The 17,003-nt window shown below is 39.9% G+C and overlaps 1 protein-coding gene across 7 annotated transcripts in view; it reads left to right on the top strand.

The window, feature by feature from the left end:
• Nucleotides 1–17,003, top strand: part of Spata17 (spermatogenesis associated 17) — a 222,090-nt gene that overhangs the window by 121,351 nt on the left and 83,736 nt on the right. For 6 of the 7 annotated variants that reach the window (XM_033762032.1, XM_010642503.3, XM_010642501.2 and 3 more), the window contains exon 9: nucleotides 2,313–2,448. In XM_033762032.1, the coding sequence (XP_033617923.1) occupies nucleotides 2,313–2,448 (136 nt within the window). Of the gene's footprint in view, nucleotides 1–2,312; nucleotides 2,449–2,785; nucleotides 2,816–17,003 lie in introns of those variants that run through there. The other variant, XM_033762033.1, reaches the window with a different exon arrangement.

Genomic DNA, 17,003 nt, shown 5'->3' with positions numbered 1-17,003 from the left:
CCATGTTATTTTAATAAAATGTTATGGCTAAATGACAATAAATTAATTCATGGCCAAGGAAACACCTAGTTTTTCAGCCTTGTATTCTCAGCCCCCCATTTCCCTATAAAGGCAAATTTTGTTCATACACAAAAGCAAAGAGTTCCATTAAAATGCAGTTCAGCAGTGGTAAGAGCCGTGAGTACAGCAATCGGCTCATGGTTCTTCCTGGGAACACGCAGGGACATTGGGCCACGTTAATTTTTTGCATGTGGTGTTGACCCCATGTGGAAATTAACACTGGGAGGACCGCAGTCTGCCTTCATTGAGAGTTTTTTTTTTTTCCAAGAGTACATGTCATCCAAACTTCTATAACTTCTTAAAACTCCAGGTTCTGTAATCTGTTTAATTTTAAGTATTATTAGAAAATATTTTCTTAGGAAAAATATTAAGGAGTTCATTAATAAATGTCAGAAAGAAATTGCACAGGTAGGAACATTTATAAAAATAATACTACTTTTCCTGAGTTTATTAATTTTCAAGGAATTTTATGAACATAGTATCAATGAACTAAAAATGTCAGTTGAATTTAGATTTTTTTAAAAAGTCTTTGTCTTAAACAAGATATATGAGAAAATTTTGATGTATGGTAATGGTTCCATAAATGTTTGTTGAATCTCAACCTTAGGTTTTTCAAGTCAGAATTCTGAAATATCTTTCTCATCAGAATTTTGCTACTTGTGTATTTTTTTATGTCCCAGAGTTTGTATATATATTCCCCTAAATCTAGCTCTTTACTGATACCGTATTTCCTTTGATCATACTGTTTACAAATTTCTGGGACTTTGCTTTTCTGCATTACAAAGGGAATTGTGGAAGTTGTTCTCTCTGTTTTCTTTTATGCTTAGGTTTGTGTCTCCCTTTTATGTTGATTCTCCAAATCTGGAGATTCGAGGAGATTTTAGATCATCTCCTTGAATCTCCAGATTCAATAATTAGGTCAAAAGCTGTGTGTGAATGGCTGTTTGAGTGGTGCTGGGCTTTATTGAGACATCCCCAGCCGCTGGGGATTTTCTGGGAACTCTGTCTTTTGAGAAGATAGAACCTGCCTTCTGTAGGACATGAGTGAGGAAGAGCAGGGAGGGTGCACTGTCATTGGCTGAAGCCGGAGTCCCATCTGGGCCGCTCCTTGGCCGCCCAGGAGGGGAACAGAGCTCTGGTGCAAACCCCGCTGAGAACAGGCTCTCCTCACCTGTGGATGGACTCGTGGACTCGGCTCCCTCTCTCTGTGGCCCTCTAACGTCCTCACCCTCCCATTCCACAGGTCTGTGGCTTCCCTTTCTGTACTTTCCCTGGTCTGCAGGACAAAGGGCTTCGTTTGGCTTCAGCACCTAACTTCGAGCCTCCCTCACTTGTTATTTTCATCCACTCTTTCACCTTTGCTTCTTTTCCTTCTCATGGGTTTACAACTTTTTGTTCATTTACTGAGATTGTAGTAGAGTCAGGTGAGGGGTTTCAGCAATTCCCATGTTATGATAAAATCACATCCAAAATCTGAGACATTCTGTGAGTTTGTATGGGTTTTAAAAGCTTGGTCTTTTCTGCTGATCATAGTAAGCACAACTTCTACTTGTGCTTGTCATTTCACCACCACCGTTATTAAAGGACACTTGTTCTTACAGCCTCTGTGTTAAAGGTTTTATATATACATACACATATATAAAATATAGCTGTTATATATAGTGTTATATAAAGTATTATATATACAATAACATACATGCTATGATATAAAGCATTGTGTTATATGTATAATATTATGAATGTTCCTCCTAACAACCCTGTATAAAAAACTCACAGAGGCCAAGTGACTTGGTAACAGAACACTGCTAACAATGTCCAGGGTGAAGCTAAGATGTGAATGAGGTTTGGGTTGACTCAAAAATTCCACTTTTCATAGTCTCTATCCATTTGTAGGGTGGTTTAAGATTTGAAAAAAACACATTATAATGAGAACTGCTTCTACTGGATGCTTTTGTGTTTGTTTTGAAAGGATGATATTTTAAATGAAGAATATTTTGCTTACATGATGGATTTTGAGTAATGTGACATCTTTGATTCATAAATTGCTCATTCCACATTGTCTGTTTTTCCAATATATTTGAAGCTCATGCACATTGCACGAGGACAGTTGCAGTGTCTTGATTTGCTGAACAGGAAATGAAGACTCATCCACCATGCGTTATTTTCACGACACTGTCTCTCCAGGTCCTTAGTTTTTAAAATCAAGTGTCTTTAGGTCTTGAATTAAGAAAACTACTTGAATATTCTTTCAGGTTTCTGCCATTTTCTTCCCACCATAAAAAAGAAAACTATATGCCATCCCTGCTTTCCTCAAGCAAGTACAACCCCGGTTCCTGCAGAAAACAAGACTTCCGGAGTGAAAACCCCAGGAGATGGGTCTGCGACAAGGTAAGCTAACACAACATGGGGAATGGAGCTCCTTGCAAAAGGTTGGAAATACGCATTGATTACAACAAATATGAATATTCTCGTTACAATTAATACCTTCCTGGTTACAGAATTATTTATAGCTACTTTATTAAAGTAGCTATAGTGCAACTGACCTATGTTAAAGAGAGATTTAAATGGACTTTCCGTTATTGCTGTCCTTACGTACTTTCCGTGCATGTGCTCTGTGTTGATGGCAGGGACCTGGCCTCTGGGGTGTTGTCAGGGTGGCATTGCCCGAGTGTGAAGAGATCAGCGCTTGCACACGCACTCTCACTCTGTCTGTATGTGCATACAGCTTGGTGGTACCTGAAGTAAGGCCACTCACACCTTACTTCTCCATGGAGTGGACACGGGCAAGCACAGAAGTAGAGAGCAGTGTGGTGGTTGCCAGGGACCTGGAGCGAGGGCCCGGGTAAGGAGAGTCTGTCCGGGCTTTGCCCCCTGGCTTTCTGAACGGGGTGGCCCTGACTGGCACACCTCGCAAGGGCTCATCCTACCCTCGGCAGCCTCATCCTTGAAAACCAAGGAGGAAACAGTTTTGGCTTCTGTGCCTGCGGTGGAAGCCTGAGGCCTTCCCTCGGTGGGAGGACAGAAGGCCAGTTGTCTAGCACCCAGGAAGTCTGGCCCGTGGGCCACCTTCATTCTCTCCCGATCCTCACTTCAGTTCACTTGGGCAGCGTCTTTGCTGCTGGAATCCCACCTCTGTGCCTGGCGTGTGCTGAGATGACTAAGTCACTGCCTTGTCTCACGATCTTTTTACCATCTATTACTGAAAAATGTTAGTAGGCACTGGGGATAAGATGACAAATAAGATATCGCTTTTACCATGTTACAGTTCCTTTAGCAAATGTTTTTGTGCTCTTAACTGAACATCACTCGCAAGTTTTTATATGATCTCATTTAAACTCACGTTATTTCCTTAAAGCTATCTCCTGTCTCCCACAGAGTGACATTGGGAGTTACATTTCAGAATGTGAAACGCGGGGTGGGTCACCATTCCGTCCTGACTTTGTGACATGCATGTATATACACAGCACAGCAAATGTGCATTACGCATGTGTGCACATGCATACAGGGAATGTGATTTTGCCTTCATGCTGTCCACATAGATAGGAGAAAGTTTCTGAATTTATTTTTTTTTGTTTTGTTTTTTTGGTACCGGGAATGGAACCCAGGTCCTTGCAATTGCAAGGCAGGTGGTGGCACCACTGAACCATATCCCCGGCCCTAAAGTTTGAGAATTTAAACAAAAAAGGAAACCATTATTATTGCCCAAGGACATCTTAAAATCATTTTTTTTTTCTAAAAACATCTGGTGTGATCACCATTTCACTGTTACAGTCTTTCAAATCCTGTCATTCATTTTGTAATATTTTATATCTACAACTTTTAAGTTTACATTTTTTTTTTGGCTCGTGTTAGAACTTTCAATAGGGCCTACGACAGGTCAGTGAGAGTAAAGTAGTCAATATGAACGCTCCTTGCCCATACTGAGTATTAACAAGGGCGTGAGAATTAAGAGTATTAGTCAGAAAACAAGGAAGGAAGCAAATTAACATTTCTTTCCTGAGTTCAGAACATTTTAAACCTCTTAAATTAAAAAAGTCTGAATTGGTAAAACATCACAACGCCATGCAATCGGAGATAAAAAGGGAAAATTCTAACAGCAGGCTCCGGAGCTTACTTATGGCAGGATGTACACAGATGAAGTGAGGGGGAAGGCTTTCTGGATGGGACTCGGGCTCCTGAGCTGCCAGGGCCCCTTGACCTGGGACACTGTTCATCTCTTGTCAGTGAAGGGTCCTTGATTTGTGCTGTGCTCTACGGAAAGGATTATAGGATCTTTATTAAAAGTCAAGTACAAGGAGGGCATGATGCAGAAATAAAAATAAAGGAAAATTATCTTCGATGGGAAGAGATTATATGTACACACAATACAGGAGAGCCATTGACATGAAGGTGAGTTGTTCAGGAATTTCAGCCTTTGACCGGCCAAGATGAAGAGGAGCACAAAGGCACAGGCAAAACTTCATTACTCAAGCGGAAAGGACTTGTAAGACCCACAAGGAAAAAGAGACCATTTTTTTCTCATAAGGACAATGTATTGTTGGATTCAAAAATGGATCCAATGTGCTTGGGGGTAATGGGGACAGTGTGGAAGTAAATCTTTTTTCTGTTTTTGCCACTAAGTCACTTTTTAAAATGTCTTCTAAACCACTAGTGCTTTCATGGCAGAAAGAATATATACAGTGAGTATTTTGATCCAATTCACCCTTGGTTCCAAGACATTTTTCAAAAGTATTTATTTTTTAAGAAATTTTAATAAATCATGGGTCCTCCTCAACCCTACCAAAAGTGTAGGAAACACTAAGCACAGGTTCGCATATCTCCCTCCCTCCAAGCCTTCCGTCTTTCTTGTTTTTCCCATCTTCTCTCTCCAAAAACCATTAAATAATAGTGTGTGGCCAAATGTAGTCTGCACTGCAGAGAAGAAGTCATTTCACTGGTTCTTTGTAAAATCTCAGAATTCTTCAAAATGTACTTTGAGTTGATACTGGGTGACACACACGAGTGAGGTGGACTTCCAGGAGGTTGCAAAAAGTAGGTTTCTTTTATGAGACGTTATGTTTTGATCTTGGAAAGTAGAAACCGTAAGTTACTTATTATTAGGGAATTAGAGAAAGTCTCAGGGAGACTAGAGCTGTAGGTTGAAACTACCGAAGGAAGAAGGGACTGCCACAGATTCACGGGGCGTCAGCCACCTGAGCTGTGTACGAATTAGCTGCCTGCAGTGCACTGATTTCACACGAGAAATGGCTCCATGCATGAGCTTTGGGTCCTGTTCTTTAATTTTTCTACTTTGCTTCCAAACCATCTACATGAAGATTTTACTTCCTCTTTTATCATTTTTAAACTTGGAAGTCATAGTTTTAAGATGACTTGTTTACCAGTTATGTTAAAGGCTATCCATTAGCAGACAATAAAATATTAATTCAAAACTCTTTGGTAATCACATTTATATTCAGTAAATACCAAATATTTAATTTTGCTCTTATTTTTAATGCTTTTCATCTGGAATACTCTTTAAGAAATCACAAAAATCAGAAAAGTGAGAACGAATCTTGCGGGGTTTTTTTTGGCTAAATTTTGCAAATCAATGATAATAATATAAATACATAAAATTCTTTAACAGTAAAATTAATAATAAAATCATGGACATGTTTTTAGACATATTTCTTTGCTCTACTTGCAAACTTCCTCAATTCGATTCTTTCATTCTGAGTCTTTGTTTCAAGCGGTCAAACTTTTTTTTTTCTTTTTATTGAGTTTATTGGTACATTCTAGGTATATAGTACAGTTATATTCATTACTGGGATCTTGTGCCTTTTTATGACAGCTCTTTGTTCTAATTTTTTCCCCTTGTCCCTGCCCTCCCTTCACCCCCTCTTCCCCTCCCCATTTACAAACACTTTATTTCCATTTTTTCATTTTCTCATATTTTTTCTTTTCCCTTATTCCCTTTCCCCCACCCTTCCCACTTTCCCTATACCTTTAGCCCTTTTCTTCCTATTTCACCTTGTTAATTACCCCATTAGGATCTTGTGTACTATTATAGTTTTTCACACCAGAGATGCTCCTCAGACAAAGGACTTTTATCTAGAATATATAAAGAACTCAAGCGGTCAAACTTTTAAGTTCATTTTAAAAGTCTGTATTTATAAATTCTTTATTGTACTGATTTCAATATGGAAAATAGTTGTGAAATTAAATAATGAGAGCCTACTAGTCAGTCACAATTAATCTATTTGAGTAGTCTAAAAGAGTTGGACAATAAAAAATTCAGTGTACTAAAAACATTCTTTGGGCTGTCACAACATTCACATATGTTCGTATTTACTGAAGCAGAAACGATACTCTAGGCTTTTCTGTGAATTGGAATGAATTTCCATTTGAATTTGAGTCAACCAATATTAGTGGAACCATTTCATGTTTTTCCTTGTTTACAAAATTCAGGAGGAGACTTTTAGGATGGAGCTTTTCCACTGACAGGGCCTTTCCTCGTATGCCTTATTCTGGGTGAATTACAGCAGTCCTGCCGTCCTCTCCCGTTATCTTCCCATGCATTTTGGTTCTAAACAGGATTTTATAAGCTACAAAGCATAAAAATATCCAGGACTCCAAAGAATTAATTTAGAGAACCTAAGCATATTGCACAGAACATAAAGTTGACCTTTACTGTCTGTGGCTTTTGGAATAGAGTGGGATGTGGAACGCATCATGGATTTAATGTGGCACATCACTGTCTGCAGAAACTTGGGTGGGACTGGGGCTGCTGCCCACCGCACCCAGTGATTGAATCTGCTGCCACCAGCATCCTGATAGTAATGAGCATTCAGCTTAACGACCGTGATTATGATTATCATAATTGATGTGCAAGGCGGTGTGTGGGGATCATTACAGCTGAACTGTACAGCGGAGCAACATGCCTCAGCTATGGATAATTCCACTTTTATGCATTGATTGGGATAAAGTACGCCTTTCTATTTTAGCAGACCAGCTTCGTGTAATTTTAAGACTCTTTCAGTCCATGGTGATTGATGATTATGCACTTGCTGAAAAGCAGCCCCTTACAGTTGTTTGTTTTCTCTTGTTTCATTTCATTAGTAAATGTAAACAATTAAATAATTAGGCATAATTGAACAAAAATATTTTGCTTATGAAAATGGCTGATGTGTGCAGAGAATTGGATTTAGTCAAATTCCATTTTCTTAGGGACAGTTAACGTTCCTTGCCGGTCATAGGTAATGTGAAGTATTTTTAGGCACTCAGCAAATACAGCACCTGCTGTGGGTCTGGCACTTGGCCAGGCATCACGAATTTCATCTCGAGCAAAAGCAAACGTAATCTTTGCTCCCACTGGCCATACAGTTTGCTGGGCATAATAGAAACTATGCTCTCAAGAAAGATCTGTAAGATTTTTCCTGGGAGTATGTAAGAACTTCAGGAAAAGATGCTTCCCCTGAGATGGGATTTATAGTCATCAGAAACTAGACCCTGTGTGTGCCTCTGTGTGCATGGGGGGAGTGTGCACACGTGTGCATTTAGTGAGTGAGCCATTGAGACTCTGGCCAGAGGAATCAGAGTGCCAAACACCTGTGATTAAACAGAGCGCACCCCTCCATCCTCAAGGAACATGAACTTTTCAGTCTAAGGCTGCAGGCGAGAGTGTGGGAGCAAAGATACTGAACAGCAAGACTGGGATTAAGCTGGGAATCGAACATGTGGATAAACTCCAGGCTACCTGAAAAATTTTGGCCTTTATTCTAGGAGACTTGAGAGGTTGCAAACAAGGATTAAAATGAAGAGATGTGTGCTTTGAAATGCTCCTTTGGGTAAAATATGGAAAATGGGTTTAGAGAGGTCAAATGAATAGGGGAGAGACCAGTACATGAGCAGTAGTCTAGGTAAGGTTGAATGGAAATTCATTCAAGAACAGTGGCAGTGGATTGGGAGACATATAAATTTATTCAGAAATATTAAGACTACAAAACCCCTGCAATGTTAAAAATGGAGAATGAATTGCATGTGAGGGAATAACAAGAGGAAAACTTGGTGATTACTTTTAATTTTCTGCAGGGGGAAACAACTTTACTACCATTCTACTTATTTAGACTGGGGAAAAAAAGGAGCAGAACTGAGGGTAACCACAGAGAATAGAATTTGAGTTACTTCTTGGACACGTTCGCATTTGGGATGATGACATTAGCTTATCCAATCAGAGATGCCAGAATGACAGCTAACAACAGAAGCTGTCGCTCAGAACTACCGCCTTGACTAGTGTTACAACACTGAGTGCATTTGCTTTATAAAAACTCATCGAAACCATGACAGTGAGACTATAGAAAAAGAAGTGAAGATTGTAGAAGTTCTGCAGAACTCCAGTATTGAACAGCACTGGAGTAGGCTGAGGCTGTAATGGAGGTAGGTAAAATGTGAGAAAAATCAAGAGAATCTTCCTGTAGCAGGAGGTCAAGAAAAGATGCTGCAACGAGGAGAAAGGAGTGATGAGCCACGCCAAATGACGCCGTGGGCTCAGACACGAGGAGCACCGAGCAAGCCCTGTAGAGTGAGCAAAATGAAGGTCACTGGGTGCTTGACAGGTGCTGATTTAGCGACAGTATGGCGACTCAGACTAGCTTGGCTTGAGCAGAGAGTGAAAAAATAGAAAGGAGATGGGTGTAGATAATAAGGTGAATAATCTGGGCTGTAAAGGGGAAAAGAGGTCACTCCAGGGGTAGGGAGATACACAGCCCTGATCTTGACGAATGAAAGACATTTACCATGAGGAAATTTTGCTAAGTTGTGTACATATCACTCGTTAACCAGTTTCCTGTGGTCGTATATCAGATTTTCACATTTGGAGTAGTGCCAAGAGAGCACCCTGCACCTCCAGTTGTATCCAGTCCGGACCTGCTCAGAAATAACGCTGTGAGACGTGGGAGTAACGAGATAGAGCAGTGGTCCTCTCAGGCTGACGCTGCCACCGTGGCAACGCGTTTGTAGCTGTCACAACTGGGTGACAGAGACCGAGAGAGGCCCACAGTTAGAGGCCAGGGGCTGCTGAGCTCCCGGCAGTGCCCAGGCAGCACCGCAAAAGGAAGTGTGATCTCCCTGAAATGTCAGCCACTGCTGAGAGCCCCTGGGTTGGAGAGAAAGCACGCGCTTAAGCTTCACATCCATCTCGCCAAGGGTCTTACAGAACCGCAACACTGATTTAGTTTTCCAGCAGTTTTGTGAGTTTTCAGTCTCTACATTCTTATGGACACTGAATATTGTTTTTTCACCATTATTTTTGTAAGTGAAAAGGGTGTATATAAAAACTTTCTTGGCTTTGGTTACACTTACGATGAAATTATAAGGTGTTTATTGACTTCTTACTCTTTCGTAAAATACATGTTTATTTTCCCCATGTTTTGCTTAATGAGTTTGTCTTCCTTACATTGCCTTTCTACTACATAGCATAGGGATACGCACCGAGGTTCGGGTATAGATTTCTTCTCATCCATCCTGCGTGGGATTCCTTGGGCTCCTTCACCTGTATTATTCTTTGCCAAGTTGCAAGTCTCGGCTGCCATGCCTTCCAGTAATGTTCCTTCCTCCTCCTCTGTAGCAGTTCCTGGAATTTTAATTGGAAATATATGCTGTACATCCAATCGGTAATATGCTACTATTTAACCACTATTTCACATTTTCCTCGCCTATTTTCTTTTTATTTTTTTGCAGTGTACTTTCAATAGAAGTATTCTGTTTCCTTGTTTCCTCTTCAGCTGAGTAGTGTACCTCTATTGTTTGGATTCTCAATGACTATTATTTTTATGTGTGGACATTGTTTTATCCTCTTCCGGTTGACCTGCCTAATTTTGGTAGTTTCTTGCTTAATGTTCATATTTTCAATTTCTCTTTCTTTTCAAATGTATAAAATATTTTATATTCTCTATCAATAATTCCTGACCTATTTATCTAATTTTGAAGTTTGAGTCATTTCTCGTTCATGATACGATCGATAGTCACCTATTTTCTACTTTGTTATTTTTGAGTTTTTGTGAGTTTCTACTATTTTTTATTGTCTTATAGTGTTTGGTTGTGCTCGTTTCTTGGGTTTTATATATGGGAATGCTTTAAAGTCTGATTTAAGGTACATTTCTTCAGAGAAAATTTTGTTTTTTCTGGCATGCACGTTATGGTGCTCCCCCAGTGGAGTACAGAGAGTGACCTTTGATTTGATGGCTTTATTCAGGTGGTATAAATGCAGGCACAGATGTCCATGAATATAGGTTCAGGTGCAGAAACCCTGGAACCACCTTTCTCCTTTTCCCTAGGATGACGGGGGTGTGCCTGCTCAGTCTCTCTGTAGGAGTCTTTTCTGTCCCTCCTTCACCTAGGGGAACACTGTTTGCAGGAGCCCTGGTATTACACAGGTTTCCCTGATCTACCTTCCTCCTCTGCTCCAGTGCTAGGTGGTGATTTTTTGAGCATGTAGCAGTTTATACCTTTCATTTCAATTCTTTCTCCCACACAATCCCCTTATTTTTTTTCCTCAGAATCATTTAAGCATGAAAAATATCTTAAATCTTTTATTTATTTAGATTAGAGGTATTTTTATATCTTTTTATATGCTAGAAGTAAGTTGCTGAAGTTTTCTCTGTCTCAGATATTGGAAATATTTTTCCTAGACAATAACATTTTTATTAAAATATAGGATTTTACAAGGGAAATTGTTTTTAACCTAAGATATAGAGTCCTTCTGAATGTTATATACTGTGATCATTTTGCTATCTCTGTAGTGGTTCAGATGAATCTAAAATTTAAAATTGACCCATTATTAGCCCTGTTTTTAGGTGTGAATATTAGAAATCATCAATTTAGAAAGACTGATTAAAAGATTAATTTCTTTATTAATATAAATTCACTTCCTATCCTAATTCTTGCTTTAACATAAAACATAAATATTAAATTTGTATTCGATTTTATCTCAAAATACATAGAGTAGCTCTTGGAAAGTCATTTTTGCCAAATCTCCAAGTTGGTACTTAGTATTTTTTTACCACTTATAAAAAAGGCAAAGAAAGTCAGTAGCACCAGTGACCCTGACAGTGACAGAAATGTCCAACACTCTCCTCCTTTTGCCGCACCAAGTTACCCTTCCTCTTTTCTGTACTGAGGTCTGAGCTCTCAGCACCTGGGGCCCTGAAATCTGTCTCTCCCTTCACTTGGGGAACCCTCAGGGCTTCTTGCATGGCAGCCCATTTGAAAACTAGGGTTCCATTGTGAAATAACCATTACTTCAGGTCCTTAACCAAACATTTTCTACATTCTGCCTAAAGCCAGTATGTCTTCCCTAAAGACGTTCTTCATGAAGTTATTTATCTAAACATTGGTCTTCATTCTGAGAAGCCTCTGCAACCATACTATTCCAAGCCACTTCGGGAAGGCCATAGTGTGCAGTCTCCTTGGATAACTGTACTAACATTGAACTAAATTGCAAGTTATTTTTACGTGACTATTAGAAGGTTAAACTCAGAGGAAGAATTTTAAATCTGCTTGCATGTGAAAATTCTAACCAATATGAATTACTAGAGGATTAGAAAGTGATACTTTGGTAGTCCTGGCAGCAGCTGACTTTCAGAACATGGATTAAATATTATCAAAATGCCAAAGTAGTTCAACTGTGGGTTGTGAGGATACAAATGATAACCTTACTTTCCTATTAAGTCTACTCCAAGAGCTATTCGTAAAAGCCTTGCTCACAACAATTGGAATATTTAATAAAATCTAATTTCCCTCTGCTGTAATTCCTCAGTTGGAAAATATGGTCCCTTGACGATGATCTAGGGCTGTGAAGAATAAATGGGTTCTAAAGAGAAAATTAGATGGTATTTATTATGCTGTCTAACTAGCAGTGCTTCGTCATTTGTCTGTTGTGTTATAAATGTCTTACACTCCCTACCTTCTTCATTTAATCATGTAACTTGCCTGTAAGCAGAATTAGAGGAAAACATGTTGCAGGAATGCTCCTTGGTTTTCTGTGCTTAACTCAGAGCCAGCTCACGCTCAACATGCACCCTGCAAAATGTTCTAAATCCCTCCCATCGACACAGTCAGTCCTTATGCCAAATACGGGGCAACACACCAGCGGTCTCCTACCCCTTCCTGAGTAAAGCTGTTTGCCTTCTTCTAATTTATGCATTACTGGCTAGTTTAATCGGTATTTGAAAGATCAAAGATGATATAAAAATGTCATCCTAGTCCAAAAATATGTTTTCCTATGGTAAATAAAACAAAATTTGTGTGTATATATATTCAATGTTTTCATTTCATTTCTGAGTATGTTTTTGAATAAGTCTATAATAATTTGCCTTAGAGGATTACAAGTATGTATGTCCAAATTTCTTCATAGTAAACCAACCTATAGCCATAGCTCAGGAGGATATTTATTATGGAATTATTGAAGAATAATAAATGTTTAACATATACTTTTTTTCCTGCACGTTTAATGTCATGTGTTATTTTAAGAAAACTATTTCTCTTTTATTTCCATGTATTCATAAGACACTTGTATTATTAAAATCAGTAAGCCATTTTAAAAGGCCAACCTTTCTTTGAAAATAACATTTTTGAAAGAAAGAAATAGAATTTGAAACTATACCTGTTTGAATCCAAAGCTTTGTCTGCTGATCACTGTGATTTTTGAGACACTGCCTGCTATTTTGCTAATTGAATTGAGAAACCATCTGTCATCTCAGTTTTGACATCTAATATACATAAATAATGTCAAAGAGTAGAAGCAATCTAATCTGCAAGCACCAACGTATACTTTGTAGTCCCAATAGCATAATTAGAGAAGTGTAACATTCAACATGTAAAATGTATACTCGATTCATGTTCATGGCTAGTGTTTCCTAAACTTTAAAACATGGTAAGTATTCTAAATCTGTGTTTAAAAACAAATGACAGAATATATTACATTAAGCCTATTAGTAACTACTGGATATACTTTTTATCCTAAAATGTTGCCGATAAAATTTCCCATACTTTAATTTTCCTTTTATCTCGTTGCTCTGTAGTACATAAATGCTGACAAAGAAAGGATCAGAAGCTTTAGGAGTTGATTAAATTGGGAGATTCTGAGGTATCGAATGTTATGTGTTTGGTGTCTTATGAGTGAAATCACTGTAGAAAGTAGGTACTACATTCCTATGAAGTTATGGCTTAGTAGCATTAAAATAATGGTAGCTTTAATGATTGGTTTTTCGTGACTTTCTGACAAAAATAAGGTTCGCTTTCCAGAAAGCTTCCCTCTGCTAGAGGGCCCTTCTGACAATTCCTAGGCAGTCTGTTACTCCAGAGAAAATAAGGAAGCTTTCAGATATCACCATCTTTCCAAGATGCAGAGACCACCAAAGAAGGTGCACACTTCAGGAGAAGAAAAACTTGTATAAGAACTTTAATACTGAATTTTTGGGACACCCTGAGATTAACACAAGTTACCTTTGGCCTCTACAGTGACAGAGGTGCTCAGAGTGGCGGCTGTGAGCTCCCGGACGTTTATTACTAGGACAAACTGCTGCTGGGTGACCTCGGTCACTGAAGCTGCCGCACACACATCTCCACCTTCCACTCTAAGGGCAGGCGGAGTAGTGGGTTTTCCCTCAGGTCCCCCCGTACAGAGCGGCACCATCTGCAGACAAATGTCATGCCAGTTTTCTTCTCAATTTTCTTACATTTGTTGGGCAGACTTTGTATATTTAAATTTTTGGTAGTCATTTCTGTTATTGTTTTTCTCTATCATGATCTCATGGGAGGTGACAGTGTGCTTGGCTTTGATTTCTCAGCATCATAGTCAAAAGGTTACTTTCTTGCAGCACAGTCCCCACGGGTACACATTCGGGGTTTGTCTGCCTTTGGCCCCCTGAGCTGGTGGGCCCTATCCTCCGCAACTGTGAAACACACCAGGTACAGGAAGGTTTCCACAGGGCGCCCTGAAGAGAGTCCCTCTCTCATGTTGAGACCAGCAGGCATGGGGGCACACCCCTGTCATCCTGGGACACTGAAGCAATGTCGGGCCCAACCTGGAAAGTAGACTTAGCTAGACTCTGCCCCACATAAAAAATGAACAAATTAATTGATTAATCAATTTCAAAAATAAAAGATGGCTGCAGCACTGCTTTGGGCTATGGTGATTTTCTCTCTGACTGTGTTGCACACGTGCGTGCCCGGTTTTGGTGGGCTTCTATTCTCGGGACCTGTCTGCACACTCACCATTCACTGGGCCAAGCCAGGCATTGCCTGCCTTCTGCTTCACCCCCGGGCTCTGATTCCTCCTGCAGGGAAGCTTTTTCTACTTTATTTCTTGTACTTACTTCATATGGGGAGTTTGATTTAAACATAGAGCAACACAGCGGGTTTTCAGTTTGGAAAGTACTGTTTTCCGTAGAACTCATGTTAAAGCAGCAAGTGAATACTGCTTTGGACAGCTGACTATTCAGAAGATCTACTGCAGCCGTGGGCCTCCTCTTCCGCAGCAAGTACTTCGGTCCGTAAGCGATTGATTGCCAGCTTGAGTGGGGGGACCGTCCAGCTGAAAGGAGTCGTTGTGGTCCTGGGCATGAAGACCCCTTGACAGAGGAGGGCTGTCCAAATGGTATAAAAGGAGAACAGAAGGCAGGGATTTGGGCTGATTTTCCTTGGAAGAGCCTCGTTGTGACCGATTTCCTCAGAGGAGCTTCAGCTGTTGTCTTTGGAGAACCTCAGGTATTTGTCCTCTTCTGGCTTTCAGCAAAAAGTCTTCAGCTGCCAGGACTGGCCTTTTGTCCTCAGAGTGCACTCTTCAGCTTCTAGCATCAGCCCTGCGACCTCCAGGTGCAGACCCTCTGTCTGCCTTTCGAGGACCCTTTGGGCCCCCTGATGCAGACTTGCAAGGGATTTTGTTGTGGGCACACCTTCGGCTGGATCCTTTGGATCTCTTGTAAGGACAGATCTTCCACACTGTTCTGCATTTGACTCTGGGTAGCCACTGTAGGCCAGTCTTGTAGACATCTGTGTCTTGCATTAAATCTGACTCGGAGCGCGTGCAGTCTTTGGAGGAGCCCTGCCCCAGAGCTACAAACTTTTGTAAGCACTAAGCAAGTATAGGCTATGGTTATGTCCCAAATTTGTGTATAGTCTTTTATTTCATTTCAAACTACTGTTCTTTACAGATGAAACAAAACATTTTTTTTTTTAGTTATGACTCAAATGTCAGTTTTAACAAAAATGTACAATTTCATAAAGTGCGAGACATGAAATCGTATAAAAGCAAATTTCAGGTAGTACTATAATCTTTGACATTAAATTTTAATTTTTGCTGTAATGGAAAAAAGACACAGAAATAACAATTCACATGGATATGTAGTATCAAATGAATCAGAACTCCAGTAACTCACTTTGTGAGAGAGTTAGAAGCTGAGGTAAAGGAATATAAGTTTTCCAAGAATTCTCTCGGCTGGACTTAGGCCTCTTCGTTTCCTTTGTCCTGAGGTCACTGTGGTTATTTGTGCTGGAGTCTGCATGGTTGGTAAAGTCTGTGACAGCTGAAGGTCATGGGTCCATGTACCATTTGGAGCAGAGGTAACTTCAGCAAATGTTCAGAAGTTTCCACCTGTACAGAAATCGACATGTTGTCATTTTCCCCTTCAGCTCTCTAAAGCACTTTTCTTGAAAATTACAGAGTAGATATAATTATCTTCTGCCATTCCTTTTCTGGAGTAAGAGTTTGTTCAAAAGGACCCCTGACTTTTCACCACCATGTGTGATGTGCATTGAACAATAGCAGTGAGATTGAGTGAGTACTCCAGCCCGTGAACGAATTCCTTCTTAGGTTGTTCCTCGCTATTTTGAAACTTCCACTTCAACTTGAATCCTTATCTTCAAGACCTTTCATTTCATACTCCACTTTGATTTTCTCGCAAGACCTCCTGTGAAGGGCCCTGGCTCTGCAAGGCTCCATGTAGGGCTGTGGGGCAGTAATTCATGCCAACATGGAAAGAAATGATCAAGATGGCTACGTAGAACATTTTCCACCAAACAGCAACACCTGATATGTCTCCAAAGCTTGCAAATATGATACTTGGGTAGCACACTTCAGAACTTCCCTTCCAAATCAAGCTGCACTCAACAAAAGAACTTTCAGTCATTTGGAGGACAACCTGTCAAGTTGCCAGAAGGGGCTCACAAAGTTGGAGTTTTTATTTCATGAAGTCAGTAGGGACAGAGCAACATCTATAAGACGCCTGCTGTCACGTACGTACTGGAGAAAGCCATGGAAAACGTGGGCCCTCGTTCTCTCCAAGACACGCTGCCAGGTAGCAGTGGTATTTCCTTCCAAGCCCCAAGGCAACTTCACCCACTGTTTTTGTGACACCCAGTCCATTTCCAGTGGTATGTGCCTTCCCTTGCTTGTACGGTAAGATGTTTTCAAACAGAGGTTTTTGCATGGAGCAAATGTAGTTTGGGTTAATTTCCAGCCCTTTCAAATCAAGCCACTCTTTGTGACAAAGAGCTACATTCTCTGAAATATTTTCATAAAGGTTATGATGCTCAAACTGTTTATTTTACATGTCCAATGGTAAAATCATCACTATTCAAGAAGTTATTTTCTTTGATACTTTATAATTCAAGTCTCAAGTTTCTCTCTTTGTATCCTACAATAGATGCATAATAAAACAATGGTTTAGAATGTTAGGTATGAATTACCGTAGTTATTTGAGGTATGTCCTCTGTTATTTAAAACGTAAACCAAAGATTGAAAGCAGACATGTAGAATTGTGGGAATAGAGCCTTCTTCATTTGGCCACAAGCAGAGATAACCTCTAAAATATTTTTGAATAGCAAATGGCTTGACAAACGAGATTGAAGCTACTTTCTGTGGTCTACAGGGCTACTTAGCCCTGCTAAACTTAGGTATTTTAGTTCTG

Source organism: Fukomys damarensis, unplaced genomic scaffold, assembly GCF_012274545.1.
Source record: "Fukomys damarensis isolate Sample0158 unplaced genomic scaffold, DMR_v1.0_HiC HiC_scaffold_11, whole genome shotgun sequence".
Taxonomy (NCBI): Eukaryota; Metazoa; Chordata; class Mammalia; order Rodentia; family Bathyergidae; genus Fukomys; species Fukomys damarensis.
The sequence above is the reverse complement of the archived record's forward strand: the minus strand, read 5'-3'. Positions and strand labels throughout refer to the sequence as shown.